This window comes from Corythoichthys intestinalis, chromosome 19, assembly GCF_030265065.1.
Source record: "Corythoichthys intestinalis isolate RoL2023-P3 chromosome 19, ASM3026506v1, whole genome shotgun sequence".
Taxonomy (NCBI): Eukaryota; Metazoa; Chordata; class Actinopteri; order Syngnathiformes; family Syngnathidae; genus Corythoichthys; species Corythoichthys intestinalis.
In genome coordinates this window covers 9,222,385-9,246,725 of record NC_080413.1, presented here as the reverse complement: position 1 = coordinate 9,246,725, position 24,341 = coordinate 9,222,385, and the positions used below count along the sequence as shown (strand labels likewise).

The following is a 24,341-nucleotide window of genomic DNA, read 5'->3' as shown; positions in this document are numbered from 1 at the left end:
CCGTCCTAAAAAGTCTACTGTTTTAAGATGGCGGCTGTCTACTTACGCATTTAGTGCCATGTCTGTCATTTTGCATCTAGTTATATCTATATACAGTACATGTGATATCTACCATGTCTACCATATCTACCATAACATGCGGGTGTAGTTTGTAGGCTATCGGCTACAACATGTATTATTGGAGCTACCTAGCATCGCGTTTGCTCGGCGTCACAACTTTCTTGCCTTCTCCCCACTCCTGCTCTGCTCTGTCGTCTCGGTGAGTCAGTCTCCCTCAGACTTTTCGACCAATATAGTAACGCATGCCTTTCCGTCCTCAGTAACGGTAACGGCGTTGCCAAGATGAGAAAAGTAATTAATTAGATTACCCACTACTGAAAAAAATAACGCCGTTAGTAACGCCGTTATATTGTAACGCCGTTATTAACAACACTGCAAAGGGTACATAACAAAGTATTGAGATGAACTTTTGGTATTGATCAAATACTTATTTTCCGCCATGATTTGCAAATAAATTCTTTAAAAATCAAACAATGTGATTTTCTGTTTTTTTTTTTTTTTTTTTTTTTTTAAACCAAAGCACACGGTCACAGTTGAAGCCTGGGACCGTGTGTATTTTTGTATGAGACCAAGATTGAGCTTTTTGGCAACAAACACTCTAAGTGGGTCTGGTGTGCCACAAAAGATGCTCATGCTGAAAAGCACCTCATACCCACTGTAAAGTATGGGGGTGGGTCAGTGATGCTGTGGGGCTGTTTCGCTTCCAAAGGCCCTGGGAACCTTGTTAGGGTGCATGGTATCATGAATGCTTTGAAATACCAGGACATTTTAAATCAAAATCTGTTGCCCTCTGCCCGAAAGCTGAAGATGGGTCGTCACTGGGTCTTTCAGCAAGACAATGACCCTAAACAAATCTACAAAGCCAAATCTACACAGAAATGGTTCACCAGACACAAAATCAAGCTCCTCCATGGCCATCTCAGTCCCCAGACCTTGTTTTGTTGGCAAAAGGAGGTTGTACAAAGTATTAACACCAGGGGTGCTAATAATTGTGACACACATTATTTGATTTCAAATAATTTCTTCTTTATGTGGGATTTTTTCTCCACTGAATGAATGCACTTGTATTGAAGGTTGGATTTTTCTCCTTTTTTCCATTAAGGTCCCATATTATTTGAATTAAAAAACAATTATAAGAAGCTAAAAAACACATCTTTTTCAGGGGTGCCAATAATTATGGAGGGCACTGTAAGCTGCACATAGACTACTTTTCATTGTGTCAAAGTGTCATTTTGTCAGCGTTGTCCCATGAAAAGATATAACTTAAATATCTGCATAAATGCGAGGGGTGTACTCACTTTTGTGATACACTGTATACTGTCGTTCCATGATGCCACTAGTTGAAATTCCTTCCATTATCATTCAGTGGTTACTAGAGGTGGGAATCTTTGGGTACCTAACGATTCTATTACGATTCAGAGGCTCCGATTCGATTATAAATCGATTATTGATGTCACTCAAACCCCCCCCCTTTTAATATTTTGTACATTAGTTCCAAAATAGTTTAAAAATCCTATTAGGCTAAATCAAACAAATATTTAAGTATCAAGTTAACAGTTAAAAACATTAACTAAAATATTCAACTCCCCATTCTGTATCAGCAGCTTTAAACTACATTCAATTAATTTAATGATGTGAATCAACCGTTAAAGTTGATAAAATTGCTCCCGTTATTCCATAGTTTCCCTTCTGTCTATTTACAACATGTCAACGTTTTAAAACTGTTTCATTATTTAAAGATAGATTCAAGTCAAGATTTTGCTGATTTAGGAGTATTCAGATAAAAAGTTAAGGTTCGCTACAACAGAGCCTTCTAGAGAAGTCTACTGCTTTAAGATGGCGGCTGTTTACAACGCGGCAACTACTAAACGGCAAGCCTGTTGTTTCACATCTTGTTATTTTTATATGTTCTAACACCGCAATTGTCTGTCATTTAGCATCTCGTTCTGCATATATGTGATATCTACTATGGCCGTATGTGGCTGTATGTTTGTAGCAACTAGCAACTGGGCGTTGTTTGAACCAGCTGTCGGCCGCAGTCAGGTATTTTTGTTTTTTTATCTAGTGGCATGAGTTGAATATGATATTTGCTCTCGGTCCGTTCCTCATTGAATCCAGAAGACCGCGCTGACTGTGTTTTAGTTCTTCTTTACCTGGTACAGTGGGGCAAATAAATATTTAGTCAACCACTAATTGTGCAAGTTCTCCCACTTGAAAATATTAGAGAGGCCTGTAATTGTCAACATGGGTAAAACTCAACCATGAGAGACAGAATGTGGGGGGGGGGGGAACAGAAAATCTTTAAAGAATTTATTTGCAAATCATGGTGGAAAATAAGTATTTGGTCAATACCAAAAGTTCATCTCAATACTTTGTTATGTACCCTTTGTTGGCAATAACAGAGGCCAAACGTTTTCTGTAACTCGTCACAAGCTTTTCACACACTGTTGCTGGTATTTTGGCCCATTCCTCCATGCAGATCTCCTCTAGAGCAGTGATGTTTTGGGGCTGTCTTTGGGCAACACGGACTTTCAACTCCCTCCACAAATTTTCTATGGGGTTGAGATCTGGAGACTGGCTAGACCACGCCAGAACCTTGAAATGCTTATAACGAAGCCACTCCTTTGTTGCCCTGGCTGTGTGTTTGGGATCATTGTCATGCTGAAAGACCCAGCCACATCTCATCTTCAATGCCCTTGCTGATGGAAGAAGATTTTCACTCAAAATCTCTCGATACTTGGCCCCATTCATTCTTTCCTTTACACAGATCAGTCAGCCTTTTCCCTTTGCAGAAAAACAGCCCCAAAGCATGATGTTTCCACCCCCATGCTTCACAGTGGGTATGGTGCAATTCAGTATTCTTTTTCCTCCAAACAAGAGAACCTGTGTTTCTACCAAAAAGTTCTATTTTGGTTTCATCTGACCACAACACATTCTCCCAATCCTCTTCTGGATCACCCAAATGCTCTCTAGCGAACCGCAGACGGGCCTGGACGTGTACTTTCTTCAGCAGGGTGACACGTCTAGCAGTGCAGGATTTGAGTCCCTGGCGGCGCATTGTGTTACTGATAGTAGCCTTTGTTACTGTGGTCCCAGCTCTCTGTAGGTCATTCACTAGGTCCCCCCGTGTGGTTCTGGGATTTTTGCTCCCCGTTTTTGCTATAATTTTGACGCCACGGGGTGAGGAGCGAGTTGAAAGTCCGTGTTGCCCAACGACAGCCCCAAAACATCACAGCTCTAGAGGAGAGCCGCATGGAGGAATGGGCCAAAATACCAGCAACAGTGTGTGAAAAGCTTGTGAAGAGTTACAGAAAACGTTTGGCCTCCGTTATTGCCTACAGAACAAAGTATTGAGATGAACTTTTGGTATAGACCAAATATTCCACCATGATTTGCAAAGAAATTATTTAAAAATCAAACAATGTGATTTTCAGTTTTTTTTTTCCACATTCTGTCTCTCATGGTTGAGGTTTACCCATATTGACAATAACAGGCCTCACTAATCTTTTCAAGAGGGAGAACTTGCACAATTAGTGGTTGACTAAATACTTATTTGCCCCACTGTATAATTCAATAATCCAAATTTGGATGTTTGTGAATCGTTCTCGAATCTTCCACGGCTGAATCGCAAATAATCTAAGAACCTCTAGTGGTTACCTTATTTCGATTGTTGAATGTTTCTTAAAACAGACTTTAATCAAGCTCCTATGAGCCCAGAACAAATGAACTCACTTTACAATACCCCCCCCCCCCCCACCCCAAGGGACAAATTATTTTAGAAATTAGATCACGTTGGACATCACAAGCAACGTCTCAGAATTGAATATTTCTCTTTTACGGTCTGCTTTGCCGCACTCATCTCCATGTCAGCGACAAATAAGCTGTTACGAGTCGCGCACAGTGGCTGCATGGGAAATCAATATGTCACTTCGTGGCTTGCTATTATCACACTGCGATTCTCTCCTTTTGTTTTTCCACCTAAACACCATCTTCTAGTTCCACTCATCCATAATAACACGTCCTGTCTATTATTATAGGTCGAAGTGCTCACATTCTTCCTCTTTGGGATCCAGTTGCGTAACGCTGATGGAGAGGCGGTCCACGCGCTCCTGCAGTGAGTTAACCCGGAAGGAGAAGGTGTGCGCCTCATTGAACAGCTCTCCGAACAGGTCTTCTGCATATTTGCCTAGGCGCAACACATAGAAAATGAAGATTAAAAACATTGTGATTAGGATTGCCCGATATTATCGACCGATTAAAACATTTTAAAATGATTTCGGATAATATCAACATCGGCTTTTTCATTATCGGTTTTGGGCAATATGCATGTTGCCTTCAAAGTGAATGTAGAAGTCTTGCGCCTTCTACCTTTGTACAAGGGCTGGTCACAGCTTAGCACAGCAGTTATGCTTATTGACCATTAGATGTCTCCAAATTAAGATGCTGGGGGTTTGATATGTGAGCAGACCATTTGCACTTATGTGGCAAAAATTAAATGAACAATTAATGATTGAAAAATAATGAATTATAAACCTTCATATATAATACATAATATTAAGATAATATTGGATAACTCTAATAATATATATATATTTTTTTGGTTAGTTTGTCCTCTTTGTGAGTAGTAAAAGCTATTACCGCAAATATATCGGTATCGGTTTGATATCGGTGTCCGGTTTTTGGAGTTGGACAATATCGGGATATGAGTTATCAGTTAAAAAGTTATGATTGGACAACTGTAACTGTAAATGATTTCCAATTGGTAACAATGATTTGAGATGCTGTGTGTTTTGAGTTATGAGTGTGGTCTTAGCAATGAATTTGTGTAGGTCAAGGCACCACATTATAAATATCGGAAATATAGCATTAGGGATGTGCCGGTATGATATTCTGACGGTATGATAACCTTAAGCCAAAATATCACGGTTTCACGGTATCACGGTATTGCAATTAAAGCTTTAAAATGTGTTACTTTGAGATATCTGGGTTTAAAAAAACATTTTTTGCATTGAACAGGATTTTTATTTTTCAAAACATTAGCAAATTGGAACATAAGTGTAATTCTAAGTTTAATTTAAAAAAAAAAAAACTATATTCTAAATAAAATTAAAATAAATGCAGTCCTTTACGTGAGTCTAAACCCACAGCTCAACATTAATACCATCAGAAAGAAAAAAAAAATTGAATTATTTTCCATAAAAATCACATGTGTATGACTCGTACCATGTGTACATTATATACACACTTCTTTCTCAAAACAGACATTTGCCAGAGAGAAAAAAACACATTTTACAACCGCTAGACACACTAAACACGCTGGAGTTAACTCTCTTAGCTGGTGGTAAACGTTAATGACAGTGTTTACTAACCTTTAATTTTGTATAAATGTGAAATCATATTGGAGGTATTGCCACCTCGGCAGCCACCCTCCATATACATGTTTTACATGTCGGTTGGCCCTTCCGGCCATCCGTAACCTTTCTGTAGCCGAAGTATTCCCATACCAGCAATTTCGTTTTCTTTGATGGGGGAAAAAGTTCAGGAGTTACACCTCCTCCAGCTATCGTGTAGCACAGCTGACTCAATGACACTGAGCAACAACCGGTGCGGGAGGGTTGAGCCTTACAGCTGCAAGCGAGGGATTTCGCCATGTATTTTTGGGACATAAAAAATAACTATTACCTTAGGAACGGTGTGACGGAAATTTTTTGCGGTTTTAAAACCTTGATGTTTTCATGCCACAGTATACCTTGAAACCGGTAATCAGCACATGTCTATAGAGCATACAGTGGAATTTGTTTTTTTTTAATGCCCAGCTTTACGTACAATTAAATTTTTCACATATGAATTTTTTTTTATACACAAGCTCGGTTTTCGTACAAAAAAAACACGTTTTTTGGCCATTAATTTCCCAAAAGTTATATTTTGTATGTCAAAGTTTACGACCGATGTTTTTCCCCGTCTAAATTTTTTGCACGTAAGCTTGGTTTTCGTACAAAAAAAAGTGATTTGGCCATTCATTTTCCCTATTTTTTTTTTTTTTTACGTGCCAAAGTTTGAATACAATTCAACTTTTATAGTTTTTCTAGGTTTTCTAGATTTTTTTTCATATCTAAGTTTGAGTTTTGTACAAGAAATATATGATTTGGCCAATCATTTCCTGAAAGTTTTTTTTTTCACTCATGATTTTTTTTTTTTGTACAAAAAATTTCTGCTGGTTCCAATAGATTGGACGTTGATCGCCGTCAATGGAACTGAAACATGTTATTCCTCTACCCTCCCAGAGTTAATCACAAAAACCTTTTTTGTGTACTAACTTAGGCTGCTGAGCTGTCGTATGACGCTAGCCAAGGAGATGTTGGTGACGCATTCCAGCTCGTTCTTAATATTCCTCGGCAGCGCCGTGTGGCACAGGTGCCTGGGCTCGATGGTGCGCTTTACTAGCGGCATCCTTCCGCCGTCACCTGCAAAAGAAAAGTGAACTGATAAAAGTGCTTCTTATATAAATATTTGTCTGTATTTACTGCGGTTCTTAGCAAGCCAGACAAAAGCAAAGTAGGATTAGCATGCGCGACGGCCTTGCATTTGTCCACTGAGGATTTCCACAGTTTTCAGTGATGTGATGGCATTTGACGGGCTTTTCCCACGAGCATAGTGCTGTCATTTTTCATGACTTCCCTGCGAGAAAGGAACTCTCGCACACACTCATGTGCTCAATTCTGGCACGGAAAACTCCAATGAATGAATGAAAGCATATGTAAGGATCCTTTTAACTGTACACATTTATTAATTACACAGACATTTAGACATGTATCTGTTACTATTTTTGACTCTTGAGTTGCCACCATGCTAGATTGCGCATCACTTAATTGAGGTATGTGACGTGCACGAGAGTCACTTTCATGCAAATCAGTGGAAGCAATCAGCCTGATTCACAATGGCTGAATGTACACAAAGGCACTGCTGATAACAATAGATCTCTGATCTCGGTCACAATGGCTTCAGGCAAATGACACCGGCAGTAGCGACGTCTAGATTGTGTGGCGAGTCATCGGGAAAGAACAGATGACAGGTCTTTGTGGGCGAGGATTGCGCTTTCTCTTTTATAGGTGTTTTTGATAATTGCATTCAAAGCTATTCATACAGTGGTCTAGCCTTTGTGTTTTTGCAACCACGCTCTGTACTTCAGTAAATGTACAGATGCAAGGTGTAAAAGACGGATGTGTGACTGTCCTTTAAAGTGCCTGTGACACGAAAAAGCATGTTTATTTCATAATACACGCGGTATTTTATGCTCCTGAATGAAATGTACCGCTTAGATGTGTGTGGAAGCGATCGCTAGGCCTGTCACGATAACAAATTTTAGTAGGGTATACAGTTGTGGTCAAAAGTTTACATACACTTGTGAAGAACGTAATGTCATGGCTCTCTTGAGTTTCCAGTTATTTCTACAACTCTGATTTTTCTCCGATAGAGTGATTGGAACAGATACTTCTTTGTCACAAAAAAACATTCATGAAGTTTGGTTCTTTTATGACTTTATTATGGGTTAACAGAAAAAGTGATCAAATCTGCTGGGTCAAAAATATACATACATGGATCTGAAAAAGCGAATCATTGACTTGAACAAGTCAGGAAAGTCAATTGGAGCCATTTCAAAGCAGCTGCAGGTCCCAAGAGCAACAGTGCAAACAATTGTTTGTAAGTATAACGTGCATGGCACTGTTTTGTCACTGCCACGATCAGGAAGAAAACGCAAGCTATCACCTGCTGTTGAGAGAAAATTGGTCAGGAGGGTGAAGATTCAACCGAGAATCACCAAAAAGCAGATCTGCCAAGAATTAGAAGCTGCTGGAACACAGGTGTCAGTGTCCACAGTCAAGCGTGTTTTGCATCTCCATGGACTGAGAGGCTGCCGTGCAAGAAGGAAGCCCTTGCTCCAAAAGCGGCACCTTAAGGCTCGACTTAAGTTTGCTGCTGATCACATGGACAAAGATAACACCTTCTGGAGGAAAGTTCTGTGGTCAGACGAAACAAAAATCAAGCTGTTTGGCCACAATGCCCAGCAATATGTTTGGAGGAGAAAAGGTGAGGCCTTTAACCCCAAGTACACCATGCCTACCGTCAAGCACGGTGGTGGTAGTATTATGCTGTGGGGCTGTTTTGCTGCCAATGGAACTGGTGCTTTACAGAGAGTAAATGGGATCATGAAGAAGGAGGATTACCTTCAAATTCTTCAAGATAACCTAACGTCATCAGCCCGAAGATTGGGTCTTGGGCGCAGTTGGGTGTTCCAACAGGACAATGAACCCAAACACACATCAAAAGTGGTAATGGAATGGGTAAATCAGGCTAGAATTAAGGTTTTCAAATGGCCTTCCCAAAGTCCTGACTTAAACCCCATTGAGAACTTGTGGACAATGCTGAAGAAACAAGTCCATGTCAGAAAGCCATCAAAGTTAACTGAACTGCACCAATTCTGTCAAGAGGAGTGGTTAAAGATTCAACCAGAAGCTTGCCAGAAGCTTGTGGATGGCTACCAAAAGCGCCTAATTGAAGTGAAAATGGCCAAGGGACATGTTACCAAATATTAGCGCTGCTGTATGTATATTTTTGACCCAGCAGATTTGATCACTTTTTTCTGTTCACCCATAATAAAGTCATAAAAGAACCAAACTTCGTGAATGTTTTTTGTGACAAAGAAGTATCTGTTCCAATCACTCTATCAGAGAAAAATCAGAGTTGTAGAAATAACTGGAAACTCAAGAAAGCCATGACATTATGTTCTTCACAAGTGTATGTAAACTTTTGACCACAACTGTAAGCCCGATTTAGGTGGCATAAAATATCGTTTGGGAGGTGCGACAGTAAAGGTGAAGTCGACAATTTTGACCATTATGGAGTAATTTTGCCATGTCGTACTGAATAAATGCATTTTTATTATTTCATCTTCCATTTAGCACAAGACTGTTATTTGTCATGACCATGCCATTTATTTAGCTACTGGGGAAAAATACTAGGATAAAAAGAATATCCTGTAAAAATATTGGAGTAGAGAGACTGAAACAATGACATTTTGCGGGTCTCTTCGTCACGTTTTCCTCGTTCTGAACAGTTCCCCCTCGACGGGCTGACTGGTCCTTCTCAAGCCTTATTTAGCTATTGGGGCTAAATACTTGGAGAAAAAAAATATCCTGTAAAAATATTGGAGAGACTGAAACAATGACATTTTGCGGCTCTCTTCGTCGTGTTTTCCTCGTTGTGAATAATTCCCCCTCAATGGGCTGCATACTAAATCAGATGAAACCGTGACTCCGCTGACGTCATCCCCCTGTTGGGGATGCTAGAGCCCTATAATGGTAGGCGTGGCTAACCGGCAAATTAAAAGACTGATTTCTCGTCATCTGCGCTTTGCTAAATTGTTGTATATAGTCGAATCGTCTCAAAATATGATTCTAATTGACATAATAATCCTATTTAAGACTTTTTTTCTCCTGTCGTACGCACTTTAAGGGTGAAGGGTTGGGAGAAGTAGAGGGGCTTCTATGGGGGACAATATGTCAATGGGGTGGCTTTAATGAATCTTAATGGAGCGTTTTCACACTCTATACATTGGTGGACCTCTCATAATGGAGCAGGTCAAGTGGCTTTTATTTGGACAACACCCTATGTCCACGAGCACCATTGTAGCACCAAGACGGACATGCTCTTTCCTGTCACTTCTATTTAGCCAGTTAACTATGTAGAAGAGACTGACAAAAAGCACTTTTGTCACACATGGCCATGCAAATGTAACACTTCCTTCATTGGTTAAGGAGGAAATTTGTTATTTAAAATGCTGCTTCAATTCAAAATGGTTAACTTCCCGTGTCTTTTCATGCATGGATTTATTATTATTGACTTTTTTGTGGGTCTTCCAGTGATAGATGTGTTTGGTTTCGGGGGATCCATTTTTAAGCAGAAGAAAATGACACAAAATGAGCCTCTCTAAACCGAAATGGCAGACCTCCAATGTCTTTTGAGGTATAGGATCTTGAGGCTTTTTGAAGGGTCTAGTCATGACAAACGTCCAAATTAAACAGCCTTTCTGAGCTGTTTTTTCAATCAAAAGAAATTGCCAAAATGACACTGAAGTAGCATCTTCAAACCCAAATGGCAGAATTCCAATGTCTTTTAAGATACGGGTTTTTGAGACTTTTTTTGTCAGTCTACATTTCTACCATATGTCATGGCACCGAGGCAAACTAGCTTTGGGGGCTGATTTTTTAAAGAAAATTAAATGGCCAACTTGCAATGAAATGGACTTTCAAATCAAATTGCCACTCCATGTATTCCCCTCGCAAATTTAACATTTAATTCATTGGTTAATATTTTTTGTTGGTCTTCTCGTGATAGGCGTGTTAACCACATTTCACATTGCTAAGTGAAACTGGTTTCAGGGGATGCTATTTTAAGCAGAAGAAATGGCCAAAAGGACACGAAATTAGCCACTTCAAACCAAAATGGCAGAACTCTGATGTCTTTTCAAGTATGGGTTCTTGAGGCTTTTTGGTGGGTCTAGTCATGACAGACATGTCTACCAAATTTCATCTAGCCAATTTAAACAGCCTTTGGGGCATGATTTTGTTTAAATCAAAAGAAATTGCCAAAATTACACTCAAGCAGCATCTTCAAACCAAAATGGCAGAATTGCAATGTCTTTTCAGATAAGGGTTCTTGAGGCTTTTTGGTGGGTCTAGTCATGACAGACATGTTAACCAAATTTCATGTCGCCAAGGCAAACCAGCTCTGGGGGCTGAGTTATTTCAGTAAATTAAATGGCCAGATTATACTGAAATGGACTTTGAAACAAAATGGCAGAACTCCAATGTCTTTTCAGGCATGGGTTCTTGAGGCTTTTTGGTGGGTCTACTCATAACAAACATGTCCACCAAATTTGATGTCGCCAGGTTAAACAGCCTTTGGGGGCTGAATTTTTTTTAATCAAAAGAATTTGCCAAAAATGACACTCAACCGACATCTTTAAACCAAAATGGCAGATTTGCAATGTCTTTTCAGATATGGTTTCTTGAGGCTTTTTGGTGGGTCTAGTCATGACAGACATGTCTACCAAATTTCATGTAGCCAATTTAAATAGCCTTTGGGGCATGGTTTTGTTTAAATCAAATTACACTCAAGCAGCATCTTCAAACCAAAATGACAGAATTGCTATTTCTTTTCAGATAAGGGTTTTTGAGGCTTTTTGGTGGCTCTAGTCATGACAGACATGTTTACCAAATTCCATGTCGCCAAGGCAAACCAGCTCCGGGGGCTGAGTTATTTCAGTAAATTAAATGGCCAAATTACACTGAAATGGACATTAAATCCAAAATGGCAGACCTCCGATGTCTTTTCAGACATGGGTTCTAGAGGTTTTCTGGTGGGTATTGTCATGACACACATGTTTACCAAAGTTCATGTCGCCAAGTTAACTAGCCTTTCAGGGCTGATTTTTTTTTTAAATCGAAAGAAATTGCTAAAAAGACGCTCAAGCATCTTCAAAACAAAATGGCAGAATTGCAATGTCTTTTCAGATATGGGTTGTTGAAGCTTTATGGTGGGTATAGTCATGACAGACATGTACGTATACCAAATTTCACGGCACCAAAGCAAACTATCTTCGGGGGCGGAATTTTTAAAGAGAACTAAATGGCCAACTTACACTGAAATGGACTTTCAAACTAAATTGGCCCCCGATTTCTTTTCAGGTATAGGTTCGTAAGGCTCTTTGGTGGGTCAAGTCATGACATACATATTTACCAAATTTCATGTTGTCAAGGCAAACCAGCTCTGGGGGCTGAGTTATTTCAGTAAATTAAATGGCCAAATTATACTGAAATGGACTTTGAAACCAAAATGGCAGACCTCCAATGTCTTTTCAGGTATGGGTTCTTGAGGCTTTTTGGTGGGTCTAGTTATAACAAATATGTCTACCAAATTTGATGTTGCCAGGTTAAACAGCCTTTGGGGGGCTGGATTTTTTTTAGTCAAAAGAATTTTCCAAAATGACACTCAACCGGCATCTTTAAAGCAAAATGGCAGATTTGCAATGTCTTTTAAGATATGGGTTCTTGAGGCTTTTGGTGGGTATTGTCATGACATACATGTTTACCAAAGTTCATGTCGCCAAGTTAACTAGCCTTCCAGGGATGATTTTTTTTCAACCGAAAGAAATTGCTTAAATGACGCTCAATCAGCATCTTCAAACCAAAATGGCAGATTTATAATGTGTTTTCAGAAATGGGTTCCAGAAACTTAATGGTGGGTATAGTCATGACAGACATGTATACCAGATTTCATGGCACCAAAGCAAACTAGCTTTGTGGGCTGAGTTTTTAAAGAAAATTAAATGGCCAAATTACACTGAAATGCACTTTCAAACTAAATTGGCCCCCGATGTCTTTTCAGGTATGGGTTCTTAAGGCTTTTTGGTGGGTCTAGTCATGACAGACATGTTTACCGAATTTCATGTCGCCAAGTTAAACAGTTTTCTGGGCTCTCTGGCCAAATTACACTGAAAATGACATTGAAACAAAAATTCAGACCGCCAATGTCCTTTCAGGTATGGGTTGTTGAGGCTTTTTGGTGGCTCCAGTCATAAAAAATATGTCTACCAAATTTCATCATGCCAAGTTAAACAGCCTTTGGGGGTTGAATTTTTTTCATCAAAAGAATTTGCCAAAAAGACACTAAAACAGCATCTTTAAACCAAAATGGGAGAATTATAATGTCTTTTCAGAAATGGGTTCTTGAGGCTTTTTAATGGGTCTAGTCATAACAAACATGCCTACCAAATTTCATTTCACCAAGGCAAACTAGCTCCGGGGGCTGAATTTTTTACGAAAATTAAATGACCAAATTACACTGAAATGGACATTGAAACCAAAATGGCAGACCTCCAATGTCTTTTCAGGTATGGGTTTTGAGGCTTTTTGGTGGGTCTAGTCATGACAAACATGTTTATCACATTTCATGTCGCCAAGGCAAACTAGCTCTGGGGGCTGAATTATTTCAGAAAATTAAATGACCAACTTACACTGAAATGCACAACCAAAATGGCAGACCTCCACTATCTTTTAATGTAAGTGTTCTTGAGGTTTTTAGTAGGTCTAGCCAGGGGTGAAAGTGGGCCAGAAGGGTCAGGAACGCAGTTCCAGTATAACATTCAGGGCAGGAACGGAGTTCCGGTATAAGATTCAGGGCCTGAATGCAGTTCCGGTACAGGGTGCTTTGATTCCAAAAATATGACGGCAACTGTCAAAATGCTATGTAAAAAAAATGCTAAGCTGCCACACATGCATTCCATCTTCAAGAAGAGAACAATTTACATACAAAAGTGTTAACAACAAGCATAATAAAGTGCTTGTGTAGCGTAGTCCGTTTCCACCGATATTTATTATTTATTTATTTATTCCACGGACGGCATGGAGGTTTCCCCAGCTGCTGCATTTATCCGAGTCTGACGATGATGAGTCACGTCAATATGCGAATGCACGCAGCAAAGCAAAATGCCTGGACTCATTTATCCGTTGAATTGGCTGACATACTGACATGTGATCAGCAGAGATAGTTAGCGCTGATTTGTTGAAATGTGCATGTTTTCTGGAACAGCAAAAAAAAAATAATAATAAATAAAAAATTCGTTGAATTGATGCGACCAAAAAAAGGGCAATGCAACAGAAAATGGATCGAATCTTTAAGAGCAAGGAAAGAGTTGAGGAGGCTTATGATATTTAGTTTTATTTGCTTTGATGGGGAGGTTCTGAATATCTTAGCTGTCAATGTGCAATTTGGAATGATACTAGTATTAGTTAATTTATGTTAGGCTACTTATTCATTTCCTTATGATTTAAAAAAGTCAATGTTTGCGCAATCTTCAAAATATATTCCATTTCACTCTGCATAATATAAGTCATTTGTACTTATTTTTCTGAATGTTACTTATTAGAGCTGGGAATCTTTGGGCACCTAACGATTCGATTACGATTCAGAGGCTCCGATTTGATTATAAAACGATTATTGATGCACCCCCCTCTTTTTAAATTTTTTTTTTTTTTTTTTTTTTTTTTTTTTTTATGTTTTGTACATTAGTTCCAAAATTGTTCAAAAATACTCTCAGGCTAAACCAAACTACCATTTCAGTATCAAGTTAACATATAGCAGTAAACAAATATACAAAAATAACAGTAGATAAAAAACTCCAGTCCCCATTCTGTATCAGCAGCTTTAAACTACATTCAATTAATTTAATGTTGTCAATCAACCGTTAAAGTTGTTAAAATTGCTCCTGTTATTCCATAATTTCCCTTTTGTCTACTTTCGACATTTGAAAGTTTTAAAACTATTTTAAAGATAGATTTAAGTCAATATTTTACCGATTTAGGAGTATTTTAGATAAAAAGTTAATTAGGTTTGCTTGGAAGGTTCGCTACAACAGCCTTGCAGGGAAGTGTACTGCTTTAAGATGGCGGCCGTTTACTAACGCCCGCATCTAGCTTTTTGTAGATGTGCTGTAACGCTACCGAATCTATATTGCATCTAGTCCTATATAAATGATATCTACCATAACATTATGTGGATGTACTTTGTAGCAGCTTTTCGGCAGCAGTCAGGTATGTTGTTGTGTTTTTTTATCTGGTGGCATGAGTTGAGCTAGAGCCGTGAGTTGAGCATTGGCATTACCCGAGGGGCCGGGTAATGAGAAGCATGATGTTTAGCTACTCTCGCTCCGTTCTTCCTCATTGCGTACCGAAGACTGCGCAGCGCGCTGAATGTGTTGTACTTCCGCTTTACTTGGCATATTTCATTAATCGGAATTTGGATGTTTGTGAATCGTTCTCGAATCTTCCACGGCCGAATCGCGAATAATCTAAGAATCGGAAATTTTGCACACCTCTATTACTTATATCGTTATTATTAAAAAAACAAAAAAAGTAAATGTTTACATTAACTTCAATTTTAATATACATCCTATGTTCTTAAGTAGTTAAAATTGAGATATGGCATTTAGTATGTGAGGAAATGAGGGAAAATAAAAATTAGAAGATGGAGGTTGGGGGGTCATTGCTGTTTTTGTTAACTTTTATTTTGCAAATCATTGAAAAAAAATACAATTTTGAATGAAAATCAGTTTTTGTATGTGTTATAAAAACAACTGTGCCAAAACAGTTTTCTTTACATTTCAGTAGTTTTAGGAGGTTCGACCCCCACCCCCGAAAAAAAAAAGAAAATAAATAAATTAATAACATTTCCTGCTTAGTGGCGACCTTCACGTTGGGGAGTTCCGGCAAGAAATTCTAGCCACTTTCACCCCTGGGTCTAGTTTTTTTTTTTTTTTTTTAAATTAAAAAAAAAAAAAAAAAAAAAAAAAAGACCAAAATGACACTCAAACAGCATTTTCAAACCAAAATGGCAGAATTGCAACGTCTTTTCAGGTATAGGTTTTGTAGGCTTTTTGGTGGGTATAGTCATGACAGACATGTCTACCAAACTTCATGGCACCAAGTCAAACTAGCTTTTGGAGCTGAATTTTTAAAGAAAACTAAATGATCAAATTTCACAAAAAATGACTTTTCAAAACTAGGGCTGTCAAAATTATCGCGTTACCGCGCGGTAATTAATTTTTTTGATTAATCACGTTAAAATATTTGACGCAATTAACGCACATGTCCCGCTCAGACAGTATTCTGCCTTTTGGTAAGTTTTACAGCAAGGCTTTTGTGCTGTGTAACAGCGAACTCTTGTGGTCGCTTTGCGACATGGTTTGTTTTTTTCTTGCCAGTTCAATATGGCTGCACGACGTCTCGGGCTGACGCCTACGTTGTAATGTTGTGGTTATATGATCCTTGGACAAGATTTGTCCGTAAGTATGGTTGTTGTAAAGAATGTACATATTATGTTAGTAAGCGAAATGTACTATTTTTTGTATGAGACGCTTTTTGTTTATGGTTAGTGAACCTGTATAGCGTGCTAAGCTAACGTTGTTGCTAATGCAATGCTCGTGTACTTTTTTTTTTGTAGTTTTATGACGGTCTAAAGAGGACAATGGTTTGAGGCTATTTTATTAATAAATCAGATTAAAAAGGAAGAAGTCTGATTATTAAGGCGTCGTACACTAGCTGTCTAGTTTTGGAAAAAGTAGATGCTTCGGAGTGAGGACAGCATAGACAGATTTAAATGACAGTAGAGTGAAATGCCCACTACAGTCCTTATGTACCGTATGTTGAATGTACAGTGGGGAGAACAAGTATTTGATACACTGCCAATGGGAAAACTCATTTATCCATCTTGTGTCTTATCTTTCCATTCCAACAATTTGTTTTACAGAATATATATATAATTTACAGAAAAATATGGCATATTTTATAGATGGTTTGAATTGCGATTAATTGCGATTAATTACGATTAATTAATTTTTAAGCTGTAATTAACTCGATTAAAAATTTGAATCGTTTGACAGCCCTATTCAAAACAAAATGTCAGTTTTTCGTTGCATTTTCTAGATTCTTGAGACTTTTTTTGTCAGTCCACATGGGGTACAAACCAGATTCGGGGGCTTAATTTTTAACTACATAAAGTTACACTATGATTTCCACTTCAAACTTAAATTGCCGACATCCTGTATCTTTTCAAAAATTGGTTCTTGTTACTTTTTTCTTGGTCTGCTCATTATAAACATTCCATCGAAATTTCATCCAGCTAAAATTAACTGGCTGGAGAAAAACAAATCACAAAGGTTGAGTGTCTCTGATAGTGTTCATTCAAAGCAGCATCAATGATGAACTTTGTACTGTGACTGAGTAGACACACAAAGTCCTCAGAGTATTTTCTTACAAATTGATTTGAGTTTAGTAGACGTTCATTAAGCTCACTTTATCTCAGAGATACACACACGCACACCCACACACACACAACTAAATATTCATAGCTGTCTAACCTCAATGAGCTGAGTGTCTGATGAACAAACAGAATCAAAGAAGTTGATCTGCTGAGCGCACAGAAAAGCCTTCGCGATGAATAATGAACGCCACGCTTTCAATAATAGATGCCTGTATGCTCGCACTGGGCCACACTGTGCTTGTTTGGCCTGTAAGGGAAATTTCATTATATCGTCTCCCTTGCCGTATGCGCAGATGCGAACAAGACCCGCCAGTTCTAGCAACTACAATTACCGTCACAGACAATAAAAGGACAGACGCGAAATAACGAGGCGACTGGGTTAGAGCAATGCTTTCGAACTCGCGGCTCCCGGGCCAGATCCAGCCCGTCACTTCATTTTGTGTGGCCCACAAAAGTAAATCATGTGCATCGACTTTTTGTTTTTGGCTAAAATAAATTTGTATAAAATTTCTGTAGACTTCAATGAGTTCAAAGATGACAGAAATTGAAGAATATTTACTTTTTTTTATTTTTTTTTTATTTTTTTAAGAAATTAGATTATAATTAATAATAATAAAAATAACAGAGAAATATTTTATGATTTTTTTTATTAAAACAACAAATTAAAAATGAAATTAAACATTAGAATATTTACCGGTTTTTTTTGTCTTTTTAATAAAAAATGTCAATTCATGAATAAAAATGAAACATTAATAAATCTTGAAAAAACTATTTTTTAAAAATTGAATAATTAGTGATCCTTTAAAAAAAAAAGATTTTTGGCACCCCTGCAATTCTGTCAGAAAATGCTCAATTTCTCCAAGAAAATGATTGCAATTACAAGTTCTTTGGTTGTAATAGCTTCATTTATTTTGCTTGCAATGAAAAATCATGTGATGCTTCTCTAATTTGTGTAATTAACAGCACCTGTTACTTACCTGTGGCACATAACAGGTCGTGGTAATAACTAAATCACACTTGCAGCCAGTTAAAATTGATTAAAGTTGACTCAACCTCTGTCCTGTGTACAACATTAAGCATGGAGAAAAAAACAGAAGACTAAGAACTCTCTGAGGACTTGAGAAGAAAAAAATGGGCCAGACAAAAGTATTGGCACCCTCAGCCTAATACGTGGTAGCACAACCTTTAGACAAAATAACTGCGAACAAACACTTCTAGGATCCATTAATGACATTCCTACAATGCTCTGCTGGAATTTTAGACCATTCTTCTTTGGCCAACTACTCCAGGTCTCTAAGATCTGAAACTGCCATTTTCAGATCTCTCCACCGATGTTCTATAGGATTAAGGTCTGGACTCATTGCTGGCCACATTATAAGTCTCCAGTGCTTTCTCTCAAACCATTTTCTAGTGCTTTTTGAAGTGTGTTTTGGGTCATTCTCCTGCTGAAAGCCGCATGACCTCTGAGGGAGACCTGGCTTTCTCACACTGGGCCCTAAATTATGCTGCAAAATTTGTTGGTAGTCTTCAGACTTCATAATGTCGTGCACACGATCAAGCAGTCCAGTGCCAGAGGTAGCAAAGCAACCCCAAAACATCAGGGAACTCTATAACTCTGTAAACTCTATGTTGATGCCTTTTCCCAAAAAGCTCTACTTTTGTCTCATCTGATCAGAGAACATTCTTCCAAAACGTTTTTGGCTTTCTCAGGTAAGTTTTGGCAAACTCCAGTCTGACTTTTTTATGTCTCTGGGTTAGAAGTGGGGTCTTCCTTCAGACGCCGACGGATAGTAAGGGTTGAGACTGTTGTATCCTCGGACTGCAGGACAGCTTGAACTTGTTTGGATGTTAGTCGAGGTCCTTCATCCACCATCTGCACAATCTTTCGTTGAAATCAATTTTTCTTTTCCGTCCACATCTAGGGAGGTTAGCCACAGTGCCATGGGCTTTACACTTATTGGGGACACTGTGCACTGTAGACACAGGAACATTCAGGTCTTTGGAGATGGACTTGTAGCCCTGAGATTGCCCATGCTTCCTCACTTTTTTGCTTCTCAAGTCTTCATACAGTTCTTTGGTCTTTTTTTTTTTTCTCCATGCTCGATGTGGTACACACAAGGACACAGGACGGAGGTTGAGTCAACTTTAATCCATTTTAACTGGCTACAAATGTGATTTAGTTGTTACCACGACCTGGTGCTGTTAATTACACAAATTAGCGTAGAATGACATGATTTTTCAAAGGGTGCCAATACTTTTGTCCGGCCCATTTTTGGAGTTTTGTGTAAAATGATAATGATTTTTTTTTTTCCCATTCTCTTTTGTGTTTTTTCATTGCAAGCAAAATAAATGGAGATATTATGACCAAAGCATTTGTAGTTGCAATCATTTCCTGTTAGAAATTGAGCATTATCTGACAGTTGCAGGGGTGCCAATACTTTTTGCCAGCACTGTATTTTTTTTAAAAATTATTTTCTTTTTACCCTTATTTGCTCTTTTTAAATAAAAAAAAATAAATACATTTTTGCTTATTTTAAATGTAATACATAAAATAAAAAAAAAACAATGAACAAAAACTGAAAAAAAAAAAAAAGAATATTTACTATTTTTGCTTTATTAACCCAAAAAAAAATAAAAAATAAAGATCAAGTCAAGTTCAAATGGATTGGACATCGATCACCGTCAATGGCACTAAAACATGATCATTCACTGCCGACCATCTGTAACCCAGCAACACCGACGACAGCTAGTCACACGCTTATTGTATTCTCATTATTCTACGTCGTCCAATCAACCACTGCAACGCTTTTATTCGACACCCACGTTTGACGCTGGTGTATCTACATGAACGTCATCACTCCCCCACTCAAGCGCTGCTTAATCTAGCGAAGACTTTTGGCTGGTTTGTCGTCTGTTTCCCTGCAGTCATTGTCGCCTCCCCGAGTGAGTCTATAAGGATATCTGAGTCACTGCGTGCTCGTCAGTCTCAATCAAAGATGCGCTGTTCGGCAAGCTCGTAATCCTCCTCCTGTTGTTTCCCACGCAGCCTCTGTGTATTGTCAGTGTCTTAGATGGGATATTGGGATAGTTCCAGTGTCTTATTTTAGAACTGTTGCACAGTGTTTTTTTTTTAGTTCAAAAGCACCAGTAAGCCTTCTGGAAAAGATTGAGCAGTTGGATAAAGTCGGAGATAATTATGGTGTAAGTTAACAACCAAGAATAAAACTGAAATGGCACTTAAGTCGTAACAAAAGTGCAATGACTGTATTTTGATTATTTTTAGTTACCACCTACTTCGAGGTTGGTAATAATGAAAATTAGAGCTGAAACGAATACTCGAGCAACTCAAGTAACTCGAGTTTAAAAACCGATTTGAGTCATTTTACTCACCTCGAGAAATAGTTTAATTTGACAGCTCTAAGCATCGCGTTTTGCCTGGACTACTTTTAATGCCGTACCGCGCTGACGTCACGTGCGTAGAGGAAGAAGCAATTTAAAAAAAAAAAAAAAAAAAAATCACTGCAGCCGACAGCCGCTACAAACTATGCCGACGATGCTAAAAATTACGCCCGCATGATGCTAGTGTGGTAGCAGCTAGTGTCCGATGCGTCTCATAGATATCACATGCATTTAGGACTAGATGCGAAATGACAGACTCGGCCGCATCTGGGCAGCGTTGGTAAACAGCAGCCATCTTTAAGCAGTATACTTCTCAGCGCTAATAAATATAACGTTACTCTCACTCGCTCACGTATCGTTAGCCCTTTGGAGGGCTAGGTTTCTATTGATTATGACTAGGGTTGTTCCAATCATGTTTTTTTTTGCTCCAGATCCGATCCCGATTGTTTTAGTTTGAGTATCTGCCGATCCTGATATTTCCCGATCCGATTGCTTTTTTTTGCTCCCGATCATATACATTTTGGCAATGCATTAAGAAAAAAATGAATACAACTCGGACGAATATATACATTCAACATACAGTACATAAGTACTGTATTTGTTTATTATGACAATAAATCCTCAAGATGGCATTTACATTATTAACATTCTTTCTGTGAGAGGGATCCACAAATAGAAAGACTTGTGACTTTGTATATTGTGACTAAATATTGCCATCTAGTGTATTCGTTGAGCTTTCAGTAAATGATACTATAGCCATGCCCAAATGCATGATGGGAAGTGGAACCATGACTGTGCGTAGTGCTACCAATTGATATCTAATTGAAAAAGATCAATTGCTACCTTGCTTCCCCACATCGTTTCCCATGATATTTCTAATCGTAGGGAGAGGGATTGTAAGGCTTTGGCCAATTAAAAAAAGGCACCAAAGGCTGCCAAAATTCATTCTACTCATTTTACGCTGACTTTTATCTCTCTATATAGGTAACACAGCGCCATTACAGATTGAGCGCGACAATGCGTGGGTGGGTCGTGCAGCCCATGCTTAACGGGATACATTTTTTTAAAAAATAATTACCGCTGTTATCGGGATAAATTTGATAACCCTACCTTAAGCCTAAACTGAAGACTGGATGAGTGTAACATATTAAGTTTGTAACGTTAAATACAATTAGAAAACGATATATTAAAAATATATATTAAAAAAAAGGCATGGCCGATTTTTTTTTTTGCTGATTCCGATACTTTGAAAAGGACGTGATAAGACCCGATCGATCGGGACATCTCTAGTTCTTGCAAAAAAACAAAACAAAAAAAAACGTGTAAATACGTTTTTGGGACAATGAAGCATTTAAAAATAGAACGTATTTATACGTTTCTGGGAGCAAATGAGTTAATAGGTTTCTATGTCATTTTATTGACTTCTTACAATTTAGTTTTAACACTTTGTGTCTTAGTTAAACTAGCTAAACCAGCAGTATCTCATCCAGATCAATTTAATTCTTTACTGACTATAAATGCATTCAATTAATATAGAACACCATCGAGATTTTCCTGCCGCCGTGGCCCTCGACAACCGTTCCAATTTCTCGCCTGGAAAATTAATTGCCCAGCACTTATTTAGAATGTTCCATCAACCTAACACGCCTGCTTTCTGGGAAAACGACAGAGTACTCAACAAAACTTCTCGGTGTACTAACCGCCATGCCTGCATTATCCAAAACAGTTTCATACTCTGGCAGGCTTAACACAGGAAATGATTGTCAAGACTCCAGCAATCACCTCTGCCCCTGAGGCTTACCTACACTGAGACAGCTCCCGCCTCGAGCTGCCCGCTTTCATTTATTAGACTGCGGTGAAGTGACCACCTCCACTCCACAACCCTCGGAGTGGACGAATGCACAAAGACGGATGTTTTCCCTCCAGGCGGCTCTGGTGTATCTCGCTCGTAAGAGCTGATTAAGAAGTTATTGAGAGAAACGAAGTCTGGTTCAAGCGACGTTGCTAGTGCTGTTCTGATTGTTTTACGTGATGGTGGAAAGCTCATCTTTTTACACACGGCACAGCTTGACTGCATAAAATTTAACGTGGCTTCCTCAACTGTGCCACTGGGGATACGCATTATTTATGCAGCCTGAAACTTGAACCTCACTGTTCCTGCACCTGTCAAGGCATTACATAGTAATGTGCTCTATACTGATTTGCAAAGCCAGACTCAAGCTAAAATGATAAACAATATACATTAAAAGTTATTATTCACGCTATGGTTTTAACTGGAATCCGACTGGCAGCAACAGATATACAGTGTATCACAAAAGTGAGTACACCCCTCGCATTTCTTCAGATATTTAAGTATCTTTTCATGGGGCAACACTGACAAAATGACACTTTGACACAATGAAAAGTAGTCTATGTGCAGCTTGTATAATAGAGTTAATTTATTTGCCCCTCAAATTAACTCAAAATATAGCCATTAATATCTAAACCCATGGCAACAAAAGTGAGTACACCCCTTAGTGAAAGTTGGCAATATTAACATACAACATGTCAACTGTCAATATTTTGTGTGGCCACCACTATTATCCAGAACTGCCTTTACTCTCCTGGGCATGAAGTTGACCAGAGCTTCACAGGTTGTCACTGGAACGCTATTCCACTTCTCCACGACGACGTTGCGGAGCTGCTGGATATTTGAGACTTTGCGCACCTCCACCTTTCGCTTGAGGATCTCCCAAAGATGTTCTATTGGGTTCAAGTCTGGAGACATGCTTGGCCAGTCCATCACCTTTACCCTCAGCCTCTTCAGTAAAGCAGTGGTCATCTTGGAGGTGTGTTTGGGGTCATTGTCGTGCTGGAACACTGCCCTGCGACCCAGTTTCTGGAGGGAGGGGATCATGCTCTGCTGCAGTATTTCACAGTACATGTTTGACTTTGTGTTTCCCTCAATGGAATGTAACTCTCCAACACCTGCAGCACTAATGCAGCCACAGATCATGACATTCCTACCACCATGCTTGACTGTAGGCATGACAAACTTATCTTTGTACTCCTGACCTGGTCACCGCCACACATGCTTGAGACCATCGGAACCAAACAAATTAATCTTCGTCTCTTCAGACCATAGGACATGGTTCCAGTAATCCATGTGCTTTGTTGACATATCTTCAGCAAACTGTTTGCGGGCTTTCTCGTGTATCGTCTTCAGAAGAGGCTTCCTCCTGGGGTGACAGCCATGCACACCAATTTGATGTAGAGTGCGGCATATGGTCTGAGCACTAACAGGCTGACCCCCCACCCCTTCAATCTCTGCAGCAATGCTGACAACACTCCTGCGACGATCTTTCAAAGAAAGCTTTGGATGTGACACTCAGCACGTGCGCTCAGCTTCTTTGGACGACCAACCCGAGGCCTGTTCTGAGTGGACCCTGCTCTTTTAAAACGCTGGATGATCTTAGCCACTGTGCTGCAGCTCAGTTTCAGGGTGTTGGCAATCTTCTTGTAGCCTTAGCAATCTTCACGTAGCGCAACAATACTTCTTTTAAGGTCCTCAGAGAGTTCTTTGCCATGTGGTGCCATGTTGGAACTTTCAGTGACCAGTATGAGAGAGTGTGAGAGCTGCACTACAAATTTGAACACACCTGCTCCCTATGCACACCTGGACCTCGTAACACTAACAAGTCACATGACATTTTGGAGGGAAAATGACACGCAGTACTCAATTTGGACATTTAGGGATGTAGTTTCTAAGGGGTGTACTCACTTTTGTTGCCAGGAGTTTAAACATTAATAGCTATATTTTGAGTTATTTTGAGGGGAAAATAAATCAACTTTATTATTTAAGCTGCACACAGACTACTTTTCATTGAGTCAAAACGTCATTTTGACAGTGTTGTCCCATGAAAAGATATACTTAAATATTTGCTGAAATGCGAGGGGTGTACTCATTTTTGTGATACACTGCATTCGTCAAGTAATGTTTTTCACTGGATAAGTAGAGACGATAG

General features: G+C 38.9%; 1 protein-coding gene across 2 annotated transcripts in view; it reads right to left on the bottom strand.

Annotated features, from left to right (window-relative positions):
- The window catches only part of wasf1 (WASP family member 1), a 75,207-nt gene that overhangs the window by 35,905 nt on the left and 14,961 nt on the right, over positions 1-24,341 (bottom strand). For both annotated transcript variants that reach the window (XM_057822614.1, XM_057822613.1), the window contains exons 2-3: positions 6,378-6,524; positions 4,112-4,246 (exon numbers count right to left, since the gene is read on the bottom strand). In XM_057822614.1, coding sequence (XP_057678597.1) covers positions 4,112-4,246; positions 6,378-6,510 — 268 coding nt within the window. In that variant the 5' untranslated portion in view covers positions 6,511-6,524. The remainder of the gene's footprint in view (positions 1-4,111; positions 4,247-6,377; positions 6,525-24,341) is intronic.